This window comes from Saimiri boliviensis, chromosome 19 (genome assembly GCF_048565385.1).
Source record: "Saimiri boliviensis isolate mSaiBol1 chromosome 19, mSaiBol1.pri, whole genome shotgun sequence".
Classification (NCBI taxonomy): Eukaryota; Metazoa; Chordata; class Mammalia; order Primates; family Cebidae; genus Saimiri; species Saimiri boliviensis.
Genome location: NC_133467.1, coordinates 25,429,783 through 25,447,579, shown reverse-complemented (window position 1 = coordinate 25,447,579; position 17,797 = coordinate 25,429,783). Strand labels below are relative to the sequence as shown.

The 17,797-nt window shown below is 50.3% G+C and overlaps 1 protein-coding gene across 2 annotated transcripts in view; it reads right to left on the bottom strand.

Moving 5' to 3' along the window:
• The window catches only part of CD247 (CD247 molecule), a 96,589-nt gene that overhangs the window by 13,226 nt on the left and 65,566 nt on the right, over positions 1–17,797 (bottom strand). The window contains exons 2-7 of one of the 2 annotated variants that reach the window (XM_010338691.3): positions 7,852–7,955; positions 6,584–6,640; positions 5,824–5,904; positions 2,811–2,843; positions 1,585–1,641; positions 628–669 (exon numbers count right to left, since the gene is read on the bottom strand). In XM_010338691.3, coding sequence (XP_010336993.1) covers positions 628–669; positions 1,585–1,641; positions 2,811–2,843; positions 5,824–5,904; positions 6,584–6,640; positions 7,852–7,955 — 374 coding nt within the window. Of the gene's footprint in view, positions 1–627; positions 670–1,584; positions 1,642–2,810; positions 2,847–5,823; positions 5,905–6,583; positions 6,641–7,851; positions 7,956–17,797 lie in introns of both variants that reach the window. The other variant, XM_010338690.3, reaches the window with a different exon arrangement.

The window sequence follows — 17,797 nt, the reverse complement described above, 5'->3', positions numbered from 1 at the left end:
TGGGGCCCTTTTGATATCGCTCAACTCAGGCAAGCTGGGCATCCCGACACTGGAGTCAGAAGAGCAAGCTATGACAGCCCATGGAAGCCAGAAGGAGAGAAATGAGAACCTGCGGGGATCATATTTTAGAGAAGTAGGTTGATTGCTTAGTTTGCATAATTACTTGCACTGATTTGCAGAAACCAGGCACCTAACTACATAACGTTTTCTTTTTGAAGTTGCCATTTTTCTTTTTTCCTTCAGTCTTCCCAGCCATCCTCTCATCTTACTAGGTCTAAAGAAACGACACAGAGCAAGGGTTCTACAAGGACCCAAAAAGGCAGGATCATCACTCGTGTGGCCCTTTGCCTCCACCTGCACCTGCTAGGGGGCCGCGCACCTCTGGGCAGCTGCTGCTGTGTCTGCCAGGGCCAAACAATGCATGGTTGGAACCAAGTAATTTGATTGAATGGCTGAGTCCCAGCTGTGCTCTAGAGACTTATTGGTAGTGGCATTGCCACTGGCCTGAATGGGTGCCCTGGGCTTGCCCTGCCCAGCTGCTGGCAAGAGCTGGTGCCATGAGCAGGCAAAGTGTGGGGGCCTTGATCGTGGTGTCCCTTCCCCAGAAGGAATGCAGGCAGCTCCTACCTGGTAAAGGCCATCGTGCCCCTTGCCCCTCCGGCGCTGGTTCTTTGGGAGTGAAATGAGAAAAGGATGAGAAAGTCAGGCAGTCAGTAGTGGCATTTCTGCTCAAGGGCCCCTCCCAAGGTACCCAGGAAGTCAGAGAAAACTGTCTCCCAGCAGCACCCCTGCCCCTGGGAGGGAAAGATCCTCGACCCCCTGGTCAGACCCTCATCTCTGCTGCGTAAAGTGAGGCCTGGCCGTGGTGGGACTTGGGTTTGCTCCACCCCACTCAGATCCTCACAGCCAGCAGATTCCTAAGGTCTAGGGCCCGCAGGACCTGTGTTGCCCACTGCTTGGATAAATGGACTCCCTTCAGCTCTTAAAGTTCTTGGCTAGTCATTTCTGCTAACTGACAACTGCTGTTTTGACCAGTTACGAGCTCTGGCACAGTCAGTTCAATCACGCTCCCCTGTTTACTAGCTGTAAGACCTTGGGTAAGTCACTTCATCTCCTTGTGCCTCTCAGGGCACATGTTTCTCATTGGGTTACTGTGGGAATTAAACTACAGAGAACCCCTGCTTGGAAGGGATCAGTGCTTCACTCGCCATTTTGAAATTCTTAATTGTTGGTGAAGAAGGGATCCCACGTTTTCATGTTGCCCTGGGACCTGTGGTCCTGAGCACCAAACACGGCAACACATGGTAAGCATTCGGTGCTTCCTGTGATTAAAACAGACCTGCTTTTGCAAAGCTTAGGCTGTCACAGAATCTCGATTTGGTTTTCAATCCTCCAAGAGCATCAGCCCTTCCTTGGTTTCTTACGTTCTGACTGGGTGACAGCCAGGTTCGCCTTCACCTCTGATGGCCACCACTTGGGCATTTGCAGCTGGGATGAGAAGTGGGTGGGAAAGGAGGCCTGCAGCAGGAGTGTCTGGAGGACCATGAGGAACTCCCTTGGGAATTAAGATACAACAGCACTCACCTCCCCTTTCATCCCGATCTCACTGTAGGCCTCTGCCATCTTATCTTTCTGCAGTGCCTGAGGAAGAAGAGAGCATGGGCACTGATTTTCACCAACTAATGCAGAAAGCAGCAGGCTCCCCTACAAGAGGAAACTCTTGATCCTCAAGTTGGCAGCAGTGGCAGGGAGGGAGGGCTCCCAGAATCAAGGCTCCAAACCTTATGCACACAAACTTCTCTGCCCACAACCAGCTCCAGTCCACCCACCTCGTCCTTAGCCCTTTGGAGTCTCTGAGCTGCCAGCCCTCTGCACTGAGCTGAGGAGCTCGGGTTAGGCTCAGAAAGATAGGATGTGGAGTTCTAGACAAAGACACAGAGACCGGACAAAACCAGGGCTCACCTGGAGCCCCAGCATCATTTATCTGAGCAAGTTGTCTCTTTACACAGCCAAACCCACCAGCTGTGGATCAACCCTCCCTCCTCACGGGAGGCTGCAAGGGTCCCCTGCAAGACAACCCAGGTCAACAATCAGGGTCACACCCAGGAGGGTGAGGTTGACCTTCTAATAAGCGGGACACTCAAGACTTCAGCACCCAGGACAGGAGACCCTCCAAGGGACCAACCCCTTGTTCTTGCCCAGCTTGACCTTGCTGTGTCCTGCTACACTCCAGGCTGATTGACCTGGGAACTCCAGCAGCAGGGGTTGGGGAGGGAGATCACCTGGCACTTCTTAGCTAAGGAGCCTTTCTAGAAGCAGATGCTGCTGCAGGCCGCAAGAAAGCGAGACATTACTCCCCCCAGGAAGGGACAATCTGGACAGACAAAGACCACGGAGTGTGGAGCAACGCCTTCCTCGGGAGCCCTCCTCCAGCCCTTCCTCCAGCCCCTCCTCTGGAGTCCTTCTTCCAGACCCTTCCTCCAACCCCCTCCTCCAGTCCTTCCTCCAGACCCCCTCCTCCAACCCCCTCCTCCAGACCCTCCCTCCAACCCCCTCCTCCAGACCCTCCAACCCCCTCCTCCAGACCCTCCCTCCAACCCCCTCCTCCAGACCCTCCCTCCAACCCCCTCCTCCAGACCCTCCAACCCCCTCCTCCAGACCCTCCCTCCAACCCCCTCCTCCAACCCCCTCCTCCAGACCCTCCCTCCAACCCCCTCCTCCAACCCCCTCCTCCAGACCCTTCCTCCAGACCCCTCCTCCAGCCCTTCCTCCAACTTTCCAAAGTCAAATGTGACATCTCCTCTACTTACATTGTACAGCCCTTCCTGAGGGTTCTTCCTTCTCTGCTAGAAAAAAGAAGGGGAAGATGTTAGAGGGAGAGAAACACAAACCCAAGCCATGAAAGTACAGCAAGCCCCATCCTGCCCTCCCTCACCGACCACAACCCCCTGGGGCTCTGCTATCTTTCTCTCTCCTCCTCGTGCTACCCCAGCCTTGCCTAGGCCACTGTTGGGGCCCGACTGCACTACATGGCTCATACTCCATTACACCCAACCCCAGCGTTGCCCAGAGCAGGCCATGGGGACGCCCGTAGATTATCCATCCCCTTGCAGACAGACCCCCACATACATCACCAGCTGGCAAGCGGGACTTCCAGCGGAAGACAAAAGCTGCCGCATACCATCACGTGGAGCAGGGCCAGCCACTGCTAGTAAGGTCCTCCCCACACCCTCCTAGTCCAGACGAGACGAGAGGAGGCAAGATAAACTTGGACGGTGGGGTGAGGAGTGGTCAAGGAAATCTACAGCCTCTCTATTCACTCTAGCAACAGCACAACCAGCAAGGGCTCAGCATGGACAGGCCTGGATGGACAGGCGTGACCACTGGCAGCATCAGGCAGCACTGCCCTTACACCAGGACAACCCTGGCCTTGGTCCTGAGCCCTGCTCTTAAGAGGATGCTAACAAGCCAAATTTAACACTTTACATCATTCATTGTGATCAAGTGGGATTGATCTCTGGGATGCAAGGATGGTTCAGCAAATGAAATCAATAAACATGATACACCACATTAACAGAATGAAGAAAAAGCATCATGATCATTTCACTAGATGCAGGAAAAGCATTTGACAAAACTTAACATCCTTTCATGCTAAAAACTCTCTCAACAAATTAGATATAGAAGGAATGTGCCTCCACACACTAAAGTCCACATCTGAGCAATCCACAGTTAACACCACACTCAGCAGGCAAAAGCTGAAGCCTTTCCTCCTTTTCTTCTAAGATCTGAAACAAGAAAAAGATGCCCATGCTCACTACTTCTATTCAATATAGTACCCTAGGTCCCAGCCAGCCAATTAGCAAAAGGTGCCAAGAATATGCAATGGAAAGTGAATGGTCTCTTCAGTAAATGGTGTTGGAAAAACTGGATATCCACATGCAAAAGAATGAAATTGGACCTTATCTCACATCATATACAAAAACCAACTCAAAATGGATTACAGACTTAAACACAAGACCTGAAACTGTAAAAATTCTATAATAAATCAGAGGTGAATAGACATTTCTCAAAAGAAGACATAAATGGCTAAGAGATACATGAAAACAATGCTTAATCTCACTGACAGGGAGATAAAAAGTAAAACCACTTGCTGGCCTGGTGGCTCACACCTGTAATCCCAGCACTTACGGAAGCAGAGGCAGGTGGATCACCTGAGGTCAGGAGTTCGAGACCAGACTGATCAACATGGAGAAACCCTGTCTCTACTAAAAATACAAAATTAGCCAGGCATGGTGGCACATGCCTGTAATCCCAGCTACTCAGGAGGCTGAGGCAGGATGATCCCTTGAACCCAGGAAGTGGAGGTTGCAGTAAGCTGAGATTGTGCCATTGCACTCCAGCCTGGGAAATGAGAGTGAAATTCTGTCTCAAAAAAAAAAAAAAAAAAGGTAAAACCACAATGAGATCACCTCACACCTATTAGGATGGCTATTACCAAAAAGACAAAAGACAACGATTATTAGCAAGGATGGAGAGAAAAAACCGTAGCACACTGTTGATGGGAATGTTAATGAATACCAGCATCATGAAAAGCTGTATTGAGGCTCCTCAAAAAACTAAAAATAGAACTACCATATGACCCAACAGTCCCACTCCCGGGTATTTACCCAAAAGATCTGAAGTCTGTTTGTTGAAGAGATGTCTATACTCCCATGTTGACTGCAGCAGTTTTAACAATAACCAAGTTATGGAATCAACCTAAGATAAAGAGGACTGTGGAAGGTATGCACAATGCAATACTATTCAGCTTTTAAAAAGGAAGAAATTCTGTCATTTGCTCTGACATGAATGGAACCAGAGACCATCATGCGAAGTGAAATAAGCCAGGCACAGAAAGCCAAACGCTGCATGTCCTCACCTGTATGTGGAATCTAAAACAGTTTAACTCACAGAAGCATGGATAAGTAGCATGATGTTTACCAGAGGCGGGGAAATGAGGGGATTGGGAGGATGATAGTCACAGGGTACAAAGCCTCAACTAAACAGGAAGAGTAAATTTATTTTTAGATCGATAGCATGGCACGCTGAATATAGCTAATACTTGAGTACTGTACATTTTAATATCTCTAAGAGTAAATGGCTAATGTTCTCATCACAAAAAGTTACATATTTGAAGTGATAAATATGTTAGTTTAATAATTTCACATATTCAAAAATCATAACAATAAGTATATAGATCTACAATTTGTCAATATACAACAAACAGAAAGAGGAAGGGAGAGAGGGAGGGAGGGATGCAGGAAGGAAGGAAGGAAGGAAATCAGAATGAAGTGGAAAAAACGAAGAGGATGCTACTGTGGTCTCATCCAGCTGCTCCCCTACCCACAGGGTACAGAGTCTACAAAGCCAAGAGATCAGAGCTCCAGGGACCACACTCCAGCAATACTCCAGAAGGGTACCCAGGACTTGTCCAGGGGTCTTGTGCCCTTCCTGTGTGGACCTCTTCACCAGGTCTGTCCTGGGGCACATGGTGCCACCAAGTGTGCATCTCAGGATGGCCAAGGAGTGGGTGGAGCTTAATCATAGTGGGGGGGGTGGAGGTGCCACATCCAGGGGTGAGGCCCCTTGAGATGCAGAATGGAGCCAAGGAGGAAGAAAGAGGATGTGGTAAGTGGGTCTCCACCTCTTCTCTTGTCCTGGGCCCACACTTTGAGGGTCAAGCCTGGTTGCAGAGTGAGCTGGGGCTGAGAAGTCCTGTCCTGCAGCCTGGGCTGAGCCCTGCCACACATGCAGGAACACACAGGAAGATAGAGGAACCCTTACCTGCTTTCCCCCCATCTCAGGGTCCCGGCCCCGTCTCTTGTCCAAAATATCGTACTCCTCTCTTCGTCCTAGGTTGAGCTCCTAAAAGAGACAAGGAAGTTTCAGTCAGACACAGGACAGAGGAGCCTCAGAAGGATGGGGCCAGTTGGACTGGGGAGTGTGGTTTCCCTCTCTGGAATGGCTCACAAAAAGAGGGGCCCTAGCTGGGGAGGGAGTGGTAACAGGTTCATCTGGAGACCATCATCACATCTCAGAGAACACGCACTACCATGACAGTGGGTGGGATCCCCAAAGGTCACCAAGTACTATATGCTGGTCAGTCCAACAGGATAAGGAACAACATTCCTGTGAGCAAGTAGAGAAGCTGGGGCTCAGAGGTGGTGGTCAGTTCCACTGCAGTCCCATTAACATTGCTTTCCCCCCCGCTGGGAAGATTCTAACACATTCCTTCTCCACCCCCCCCCCCTAGCTTTTGCAAATTGCTGATGGCTTGGGGGCTCACTAGTGGCAGGCACTGTACTAAGCTCCTTCCATTCATCAAGCTACTAAAGCATGTTATCCTTATGGCACCCTTTGAGACAGGTACAATTACCACCCCTGTTTTACAGGTTAGAAAACTGAGGTTAAACAAGTTGCAGTCGGGTCAGAGGTGACAGCTGGGGACCAGACCTAAACCCGGGACTCTGGCGGGTGTGTTCCCTAGGTCCGAGAAGGGTCCTGACCTTCCTTTCCGGGAGGGTCTGCGGCAAGGCTGACTTACGTTATAGAGTTGGTTCTGGCCCTGCTGGTACACGGGGGCGTCTGCGCTCCTGCTGAACTGCGACACAGAGAGCAAAGCGCGTTACTGCTCCGCGAGGGCGCGCGGCAACCCGAGGGACAGCCCTACTCCGCTCCTTGGCAACTAGCAATGCGTGCCCTGCCTCCTGGGGCTGAGCCCTTGCAGGGGCTGGGGCGTGGCAGCCCCTTTTTCTGAGCCCAGCTGTCCTTTTTCCTCCTGCCTGTGACATGTGCATCCATCACGCTGGCCCGGGACCCGCTGGAGTTTATTCTTCCCGGGCTAGCGCCCTCGCGCGTGCACAGAGGTGTAAGGTTCTTTGTGCTCTCTGGGGACGTGGAGTATTTTCTGGGGTCCCTTCCTCCAGGAACTCCGAGGACAATCAGGGTGGATGGCGGCTGCTCAAGGTCCGACCTCCTATCTTGACCCCCGGTACGTGCATCACTCGCCCAGCCCTCTGCCATCGCCCGGCTGCGCCGGTGCCCAGGAACCCTCGGACTCGCTTAGTGTCCTGAGCATCTGCTGGAAGCTTACACAGCCTCACTCTTGCTTCAGTTCATGCCGCCCCAGCCAGGAGAAACCGCAAGGTCTTACAGATCCAGAGCATTGGATACAACCTTAGAAATCACCTAGGGCAGCGTTTTCAAACTTAAAAAAAGTAAGATTTGGTTTCAAATAAACTCTTATGCCAAAGTCCAAAATAGGGAAGAAATGGGTTGGGGAGCACCGAATGGATGACTGGGACTAGATCCTCCCCTTTACTCTTAAATTCTTCCACCCTCTGCCCACACCATGACCAGCCCCACCAAGAAATCCAAGGTCTTCGAGGCACCAAGTGAAAACCCATGCTCTGGCCCACTCTCCCAAGTACAGATGAGTAAAGAACCTTTTCAGGAGAAAGGCTAGCATGGCCTTCATTCACACGTAGACAGCAGGATCTCTGCCTGAGTGTAAGCCCCTTTGTCTCCAGCAGTATCGCCTTCTCCGAGACACTCGGATGTGCACACATGTGTATGGTTCATCATGGAGGTGCCTAGCACCAGGCTCTCCCTCCCACCCTGTTCATCTCAGCCAGACACCCCCACTTCCTCCTCAGCCCATTCAAGGCACACACTTGGCTGGTCCCTGCTTTGCTCCTGGATATCAAGCTCCCGGCACCACCCAAGCTTGAAACTTTCCAAGACCAAGGACCCTCTGAATATCCATCAAGTTGGGGACCCCATGCCCTCCTCCCAAAGCCCAGTGGTACCCACCTTCACTCTCAGGAACAGGGCAGTAACAATGACACCATAGATGAAGAGGATTCCATCCAGCAGGTAGCAGAGTTTGGGATCCAGCAGGCCGAAGCTCTGTGCCTCTGTGTCAAGAGATAAAGCCAGTCAGCAAGGCCCAGGGGGACCAGAACACAACCCCATCACTCCAGGGTGGCACTAGGACTGACTGTGGCCAAAGAAATTATGACACAGGGACCAGATCCAATCCCCATGCCTCAGCCTGATCACCACGCCCTCCTTCCCTCCCACCCCAACCTGATCACCACCCCCTCCTTCCCTCCCACCTCAACCAGCTCCTGGAAAAGCCATTGGCACTAATGGCAGATGTGGCTGCTGCAGGGCCAAAGAACCTTGGGCAATGGGAGGAGTGGGAACAAAGTGGGAAGTTGAGGCTGTCGTCTGCGCACAGAGCTCCTGCCTCTGGGACATGGAAGCACAGCCATGTTAGCCCCTGTGTGAACCAAGAACTCTGGAAGCCTCGGGAAGATGTTCACGTCTGGATGAATGGAACTCCTGGCCCGAGACGTGTGCCGCTCTCCCACAGGGAGACAATAGGTCAAATGCTGGTGAAATGAGACCATTTCAATATCTAACAGTAACTAGGACAGGGTGAATCTGGGCTAACTCTCCCCACTCCCCGCCTCCTCAGTACCAGGTACTCTCTCACCCAGGGCAGTGGGGTGTGGTGCTCAGCTTCCCATCCCTGTGCCCTGAAGGGTCTTGTGGGCAACAGACAGAGGTACCTTTGGTGCCCCTCCCCACCTAGGCGAGCATCTCCCTGCCCCCCAGTCCCAGCTCCATGGCCTCTGCCTTCTCTTGTCTCCCCTGCTCCTACTATACACGCCCCATTCCTGGCACATGCCCTGCTCTTCGGGACTATTTGCCTTGCACACACTGTTCCCTCTTCATAGTCCCTCCATTTCTCTCCCTGAAACCCTACTGTTGAGTAACATTTGATGCATCCTACAAACTGCAGCTCCAAGGTCCCTTCTGTGTTAGCCTCTCCCACTGCAAATTTCCAAGGGGTCCCGAACTCCTAGTGCCATATTAACCTTTGTCAGGCTGTAGTCATGCATGTTTGGTGGCCCCGCCATTGGAGTACAGTGGGCTGGAGAACACAAGGTACAGTAAATACTCTGGTTAAATAAAAGTGTGCATTTTTAGGCTGGACGAAGTGGCTCATCCCTGTAATCCCAGCATTTTGGGAGGCTGAGGCACCTGAACTCACTTCAGGTCAGGAGTTCCAGTCCAGCCTGGCAAACATGATGAAACCCCATCTCTACTAAAAAATACGAAAATTAGCCATGTGTGGTGGCACACACCTATAATCCCAGCCACTATGGAGCCGAGTCAGGAGAATCGCTGGAACCTGGGAGGCGGAGGTTGCAGTGAGCCAAGATTGCACCACTACACTCCAGCCTGGGTGACAGAGTGAGACTGTCTCAAAAAAAAAAAAAAAAAAGTTTTTATTTGAAACATCTCTGCACTGTGAATGAGCAGACCCGGATTTTAGCCTAGAACGTACGTCCTACTAGGTAAACATGCAGCTACTCAACCTGTAAAACAGGGCACGGCATGCATCGCACTCCATCCCCGGCCTGGTAACTAGAGCAGAGGTCCCAGGCCAGCCCCTCCAGTGCCTGTCTCCCGAGACTGGGGCGCCCTCTGGTGGCCTTCCGACACAGATTAGGGCAGAGGGAGGGGAGGCCATATGTGGGAGTGCTGTCATTCTTGCTCGCTGTGTGATTTGGGGCAGGTGATGTACCCTCTGTCAGCTGCCTCCCCTGTTGAACAGGGTGAAAACTAACATTTCTTCAGACACTGCATTAAATGTAATATTCGTCAGATCCTCCTGCCACCCACACTCGGACACCGAGGCACCGAGGCTTCAGGTTCAGAGCACACAGTGAGAGGCCGTGCAGGACTGATCCCTGGCAGCTCTTGTCTCCTTCCTGCCCCTGGGCCAGCCCTGCCTACCCCCCCTCCCACCCCCCGCGCCACCAGCAACGTTTTGGCCTCCCTGAGTCATGGTCATGGAAGCAGAAGATTCAAAGGCAGCCCCAGCACCCGCACCCGCACCCCCACCACCCTGAGTCCCTCCATCCCCAAGTTTTTGACTTCAACCCTAATTCAGGACCCCCCTTGCCCCAGGCAGCTGATCTCTGCAAACTCCCCACAGACTCTGACCAGAGACCACTGATAACCCAGGCACTCGGATGGGAGGTCAAACTCCTTGTCCAGCGTGCTAGGCTCTGCCGCCACCTGTCCAGGCTGGAGAAGGCCACACCTTGGTGCCACCCTGTCTCTCCTGCTCCTGCCTTTCACACCCCATTCTTCCTTGAACACATCCAGTTCTTCTACCCCTTTGCCTTTTGAGCCAGGTCCTCTCCCAGGTCTGCACTCTACCCCTCCACTCAACACCTGCTGAAATCAGACTGTCCCACCACCTGAGCCCCAGAGGAAAACATGAGAGGATGTTGGTTCAAGAGCCCGTATCCCTCAAAGCACTCTACAAACGTGACTTATGGGACTCAGATGCCCTCCGTTCAGCCTGTGAGCACTCGAGACCAATGGTCCAGCCCCGGCATCAGAGCTCAGGGCACAGTCACTCCCTATCATGGAATTTTCCAGAGCTGGGCTTCAGCGATGGCGAAGATGCTGGGCCTAGCCCAGGTGTGCCTGCCCTCTGGCCCCAAGGCAGTGCCAGCAGCCCTCACTGACCTAGGGAGCATCTAAAGGCCTCTAGGGGACAGGCCAGTCCCCATGAAGGCTACCAAAGCTGGGGTGACTTTTTGCTGTTAGGACTGCAGAGGAGCTAACAGTGGCGATTTATGGGACTGGCTGAGACTCAGAAAATAAGCCAGGAGAAAAATCACTCAGCTGCTTGTCGCAGAAAATCAGAACAGAAAAATTACTGGGCAGTAAATTTACCACAAATAAAATACTTCTTTGTGTTGTGCAGACTCAGCACAGTACCGGGGCAGGGGGATTTGTGTTATGCAGACTCAGCACAGTACCGGGGCAGGGGATTTGTGTTATGCAGACTCAGCACAGTACCAGGGCAGGGGGATTGGGCACCTCCCTGAGGTAAGTAATATAAACGAGTTCCCTCTTTCCCTCTTTCCCTCCCTCCCTCCTTCCTTCCTTCTTCCTTCAGCATAGTGTTATGACTGATGACAAGTGTGCTGTATGTGGCTGGGAGGACAGGATACAGACCGCAACGTAATTCCCTGTGTAGGCCCCTCCCTCTCCTCAGTCCCACTGTGCCTGTGCCAGGAGAGATGGGCCTGAGGACAACGGTCATGGCCCAGAAAGCTCCATGCAGGGATACAGGACCTGATTCAGTTATGCAATTGATTAACTATTCATTGGGCATCTGCTCTGTACCCAGAACTACTGAAATGGAACGAACTCTGGATTGGGTACAGGTGGGTTTGAGTTCTTCCCCTGCCACTTACTAGCTGTGTGGTCTTGGACAACTGACTTCCCTCTCTGGGCCTTAGTTTCTTCATCTGTAAAATGGAGGGTAATCATATCTACCTTAAGGGTTATGATGAGAATCAAAAGAAAACGATGTCTGATATTTGGGTCGAGTCTTCCGAGTCCCTACGCTCACGGGGCTTAAGGCTTAGCTCTGGAGGCCACACATAAGGGGTAGGGGCTTCCTGGACTGCAGATTCTGCAGGTTACCAGCTCAAAGGCACCACATCACTCCTCTCTCCTTGGTCCGGGCTTCCTCCCTGTGTCTGCTCCTGCACCTTCTTCATATTCCTACCAATTCCATCCCGAAGGGACCAACAGCCGCTTCCTCGGAGGTTTCAGGGCATTATATGGTAGCTACTTTCCTGTACAACTGGGGAAGCTGTTTTATTTCATGTTCCTGATCCCTGCCCCAGATTCACAGCACCCAGGACAAACTCAGCATTTGAAAGGAGCCCCAGAGACTGACAGAGGGTTCTCACACAGACTCTTAATCCACTGCCCTCTGCCCTGAGGCTCTGGCTTAAGTGGCCCGGGGTGGAACCTGGGCATGGGGACTTCATTGCGTTGCCATGAATGGATCGAGATTCAGAGCTAAATCATTACAGGGGCTACAGCACGTGAGGGAAGCCTGGCCTTTTGTAGATACAGCTGTGGCCTACAATAAATGTAAATGTAAATTTCTGTCAAACAGAAGAAACAAAGTTAAAGCTTTGATCCTTTTTACATACTGTACGTCTGAACTGTATGGTGGAACTTCCCTAAGCCTTGGTTTTCTCATCTGTAAAATGGGGGTAACAATACTATCTGTCTCACTAGATGGAGGTGAGTATTAAATACTTTTTTTTCCGTCACCCAGGCAGGGTGCACTGGTGCAATCTCAGCTCACTGCAACCTCTGCCTCCTGGGTTCAAGCGATTCTCCTGCCTCAGCCTCCTGAGTAGTTGAGATTACAGGCACCCACCACCACACTCAGCTAATTTTTGTATTTTTAGTAGAGATGGGGTTTTGCCATGTTGGCCAGGCTGGTCTTGGACTCCTAACCTCAAGTGATCTACCCACCTCGGCCTCCCAAAGTGCTGGGATTACAGGTGTGAGCCACCGTGCCTGGCCAAATACGATACTTCTTATGAGGTGAGAATCAAATCAAATAATGATTATGGGGTGAAGGACCCTTTAAGAGTACGTGTTCCGTTATGCCACCTATTGCTATTGCCATGATTTCTACTGTGAGCCCATGCACAATAAGCTGGAGCCTGCCTGCCCTGTAGCAGGATACCAAGAATAGGCCAAGTGAGACACCCAGAGGCTCGGGGGCAGCCAGAGATGATCACAGAGTATCTAAGCATATGGGTCATTGTATCTAAGTATTATGAGTCTAATTAGTGACAGTGAGCCTCGCCATCCCTATATAGCCTTTTGTCATCTCCATAAAAGCCTTGAGTTCAGGAAGTCTCATGGCACTGACCATTAACAGGAAGATTCTGGGGCTCCAGAGGGCACCCTGGAGGAGGTGCACCTGTCCTTATAGAACTTGGTTTCTCTGGGTGAGATTTATTTGAATTGTGTTGTTTGTTTCTGAGCTAGACTGTGAACTTCTGGTAACAGGGATCAGGCCTTAATCAACCCGGTCCTGCCATATCCTGAGGCTGCAGATACACACTGGTGGCCTCTTCCCCTCCAGCCATCCTCCTCCTCCAGCAAATCCTGTTGTCGGACTCCCTCACATCCAACTAATAAGGATTCTTCATATTTGAACCCCAGTTTCTGCTTTTAAAGTGACTTCCTGTGTCTGATGGAGTTTGATTCCTATGAGTGCCGGGAGACAAACAGGAGGCTATTATTGGGCCCAATTCACAGGTGGATAAACTGAGATCAGAGGAATGAAGCAACTTCACCAAGGACACCTGCAGGTTAGTGGCAAAGCTGGAAAGGAACTCCTGGGTCTCCTGGCTCCAGGTACTTCTCCTTAGCCTTCTGCCTTTGACGCACCTGACCTGTGGGCATGGGACCCAGAGTTTCCACCTATCTCTGAATTCACGGCCCTTGCCCTTTTGTCCAGTTTTGACAGTCACAGCAGCTTGTAAATGGCTCACTTCAAGTACTCCCCCACCAGGGGCTCTGGCAAGCACAGATCGTGCCTTACAGTGTCACTGGCCCATTTCCCCTCTGCACCAGCATGTCACACGGTTAGAGAAGAGCAGCAAAGAATACAAGCCTTCGAGTTGGAAAGACTCGGAGACTCAAATGTGGAATCTGCCCCTTTATTGGCTTGTTTTGGAGCAGCTCTCTTAACCTCTCTGAGCTTCGGTTCTCCTATCTGCAAAAGGGCTTTGACAAGACTGACTTCATGGGTACAGAGCAATGAGGTAAAGTGTGTGGGGTGCCGCAGACAGTGGCTCATGCTGAGAGGTTCCGTGGGGACAGGCAGTGGCAGCAGGGGACGGCCTTCCCACCTCCCACCCGATCATGCCATGCCAGGGCTGGGGACAGAACCTGACCAGGTTCCCCAGCGTAGGATAGGGATACCCACTCTTCAGGGGTGTGTGAAGATAAAAACAGATAATGGATATGTACAAAGTGCCTGGCACACAGTAGGAGCTCAGTAGCGTGCAGACTGAAAACTCCCCACGTCACAAAACGATAGCCATGTGACACATGCACAAAGCACACAGTTTAGAGAACTCTGCAAGAGCGTGATCTGGCTTAATCCTCAGAACAACCTTGTACAATATGGGCAGAATTATTATCAGTTCTATTTGGCAGATCATGAAACTGCGGCTCCGACAGGTCACACAGCTAGAAATTTTCTGAGTGCATCCGATGCAAAGTCCCTTCTCTCTCTACTTTGCCCCAGTGCCTCTGGGATTCCTCTCATACAGAGAGCTGCTCAGCTCTTCAGGAATTTCCTCTTTGGTAGGCACTTCTGGCTTCTGCTTGAATATCTTGGGTGACAGGAGGCTCAGCACCCACCAACCACTGGTGGAGAGCTCTAACTTTCAGCTCTAATTTGAACTTAGTTCTGCCTTCAGAAGCACAAATCACACAGATCCTCCAATTTCTATAGGGCAACCTTTCAAACTTCACCCCCTTCCAGCTTGTTCCACTTTAATAGGAAGCACAGCAGGTTAGAATAAATCCTACGAAGGCAGACAACCGCCATCCAAGTCCTGGCTTTGCTACTGTGTGATCACTGAGTAATCACAGCGGCCTCCCAGGGTGTGTGGCACTCGAATGGGAAGGGCTTGGTACCTGGTAAGCACTCAGTGGGTGGGCACTAATGGAATCAACATCAATCACAGTAGCTCCTGATCCAGGTAGGAGTGGCCAGCTTCCGACTCCCGCCCTTCCTTCGAGCCCCCAACCTTGAGCCCTGAGTCCTGCTGCTGCCCAGCTCCACCCCCAGGCTCAGGCACAAGGTGAAGACACTACAGGGTAAGAACTTAGAAAACAGGAAGTCACTGGTCTTAGGAAGGCAGTGGCAGCAGCTGCGGGGAGGGGGGTGCTTGTGTTGGGCAGGGTGCTGGGTGTGATGCCAACTCACTGACCACAGCATCGAGGCACCCAGACCACCCCCTCAGCAGGCTGCTCCCTTTCATTGATAACTAACTTTCACTGCATCAGAAAAGGTATAGGGTAGACACAGGGTAATAGCTATACCCACTGGCTGAAGATTTATTCTGAGCCAGGAACCACATATATGAGTTTTCTCATTCAGTCTTCACAGTGACCGATTTCACAGCTAGGAAAACTGAGGCTCAGAGAGATTAATAACATGCCTAACATCTAGAGCCAGGGTTGAACCCAGGCCCATCTGGATCCACAGTCCAGGCCTTAACCGCCACGTGGTACTGCCCCTGAATGACCTGCTGATCCTCAGAGCCGGGGAGAGGGGTCCCCACCAGGCTGTGGAGTCCTTCCTTCTCCAAGGATTGAATTATTAGAGCAGGTGATATTCTTGACTCTACAATTAGCTTTTTTTTTTTTTTTTTGAGGGCTGTGAGGCCTAGGGGGTTGACAAATACAGAGGACCTGCTACCAAATGTGAGGCCAGGACTCACACTGCCCAGCTCTCACAGCAATGACCCACTGAAGGTACCTCAATCACCCTGACCTACAGAACAACTCCAGCTTATTTAGTGGCACCATAGAATGTTTTACTACCCTCTTTAATCTGCTACCAGCCTGGCCAACATGGTGAAACCCATCTCTACTAAAAATTCAAAAAAATTCACCTGAAGGCCAGGCGTGGTGGCTCACACCTGTAATTCCAGCACTTTGGGAGGCTGAGAGGGAGTGGATCACTTGAGGTCAGATGTTCAAGACCAGCCTGACCAACATGGCGAAACCCTGTCTCTAAAAAAAAAAAAGAAAAGAAAAAGAAAAGAAAAAAATTCGCCTGGTGTGATGGCAGGCACCTACAACCCAAGCTTCTCTAGAGGCTGAGGCAAGAGAATCACTTGAATCCAGGAGGCGGTGGTTGCAGTGAGCCGAGATTGCGCCACTACACTCCAGCCTGGGTGACAGAGTGAGACTTCTTCTCATAAATAAATAAAACTTTTCACAGCCTCTTCAATTCTCTCCTCAGAGTTGGATTTCAAATATTCATGTTTCACTGTAAAACTGGATAGTTTGTTTAAAACTACCTACAAATTATGTATTCCCATAGACAAGGGTTCCAGTGGAAGAGGGAAGAAGAGGGCTGTGTGGTTTCTTAGGGGTAGCAACGATACGAGCAAATGTTTTCCTTCTTGTATTTTTATTTCCATTAAAGTTATGTTTTGAGCAATACTTTGTGATTCATTCTTTCTTTCTTCTTTCCTTTTTTTTTTTTTTTTTTTTTTTGACAGAATCTCGCTCTATTGCTCAGGCTGGAGTATAATGGCATGATCTTGGCTCATTCACTGCAACCTCCATCTCCCGGGTTCAAGCAATTCTCCTGCCTCAGTCTCCCAAGTAGCTGGGATTACAGGCAGCCACCACCAGGCCTAGCTATTTTTTGTAGAGATGGGGTTTCACCATGTTGGCCAGGCTGGTCTCAAACTCCTGACCTCAGGTAATCAACCCGCCCCAGCCTTCCAAAGTGCTGGGATTACAGGCATGGGCCACCACGCCTGACCCTTGTGATCATTTTTCTTTTTCTTTTCAAGTCAACTTAATGTAAAAGTGCAGAAAAGTAGGCAAAAAATCAAAATTGCCCATAATATCACTTTCATACACAGGCGTTATTAATATTAATTGAATGGCAGATGGCCATCCAAAGTCTTCGTTATCTATAAATTACAATCATTTTACATCAAAATATTTCCCGCTGGGCACGGTGGTTCATGCCTGTGATCCAAGCACTTTGGGAGGCTGAGGCAGACGGATCATCTGAGGTCAGGAGTTTGAGACCAGCCTGGCCAACATGGTGAAACCCAGTCTCTACTAAAAATACAAAAATTAGCTGGGTGTGGTGGTACACGCCTGTAATCTCAGCTACTTGGGAAACAGAGGCAGGAGAATTGCTTGAACTTGGGAGGCGGAGGTTGCCGTGAGCCAAGATTGCATCATTGCACTCCAGCTTGGGTGACAGAGAAAGACTGTCTCAAAAAAAAAAAGAAAAAAAAATTCCCTGAAGAATTGTTTTTTTCATTTAGTATTATGTTATAATCTAATATTCAAGTTATTTCATATATTCATATTTCATGTTACTTTGTCATTTTACTAATAAATATTCTTTTTAATGGTTTCCAAATAAGCTTTCCACTATCTACATAACCATTCCCCATTGGTGGTGATTTGTTTCCAACTTTTCATCACTGTTAATAATTCTGAGATAAATAGCTTCATTTCTAAAGCTTTTTACAGGTTTGGAATTCAATCAATAATAGCTCGAAAAATGGGCTGGGTGCAGTGGCTCAGGCCTGTAATCTTAACTTGGGGAGGCCAAGCTAGCAGGATTGCTTGAGCCCAGGAGTTAGAGACCAGCCTGGGCAACATAGCAAGATTCTGTCTCTAAAAAAAACAAACTATTAGCTGGGCATGATGGTGCACGCTTTAGTCCCAGCTACTTAGGAGGCTGAGGTGGGAGGATTACTTGAGTTCAGGAGGTTGAAACTGCAGTGGGCCCTGACTGTGTCACTGCACTCCAGCCTGGGTGATCGAGTGAGATCCTGTCTTGAAAAATAACTAAATAAATAAAATAATACTTTTAAAAATGAAAGCTAAGACTAACAGTCCAAGAGATAAGTCAGCAAAAGATATAAATAGGCAATTCTCAGAAAAAGAAAAATAAATTACTTACAAACATATAAAAAGACACACTCAGTCTCAATGCTAGCCGAGGAAATGAAAGTATGAAGTGACAAAGAGATGCCTCCTGTTTTTCACAGGTGGTCAGAGGCAGCTTCAGCTGTGCGGATCTGTGGGGGAGGGCACTCTGGGCAGAGGAGCAGCGGTGATA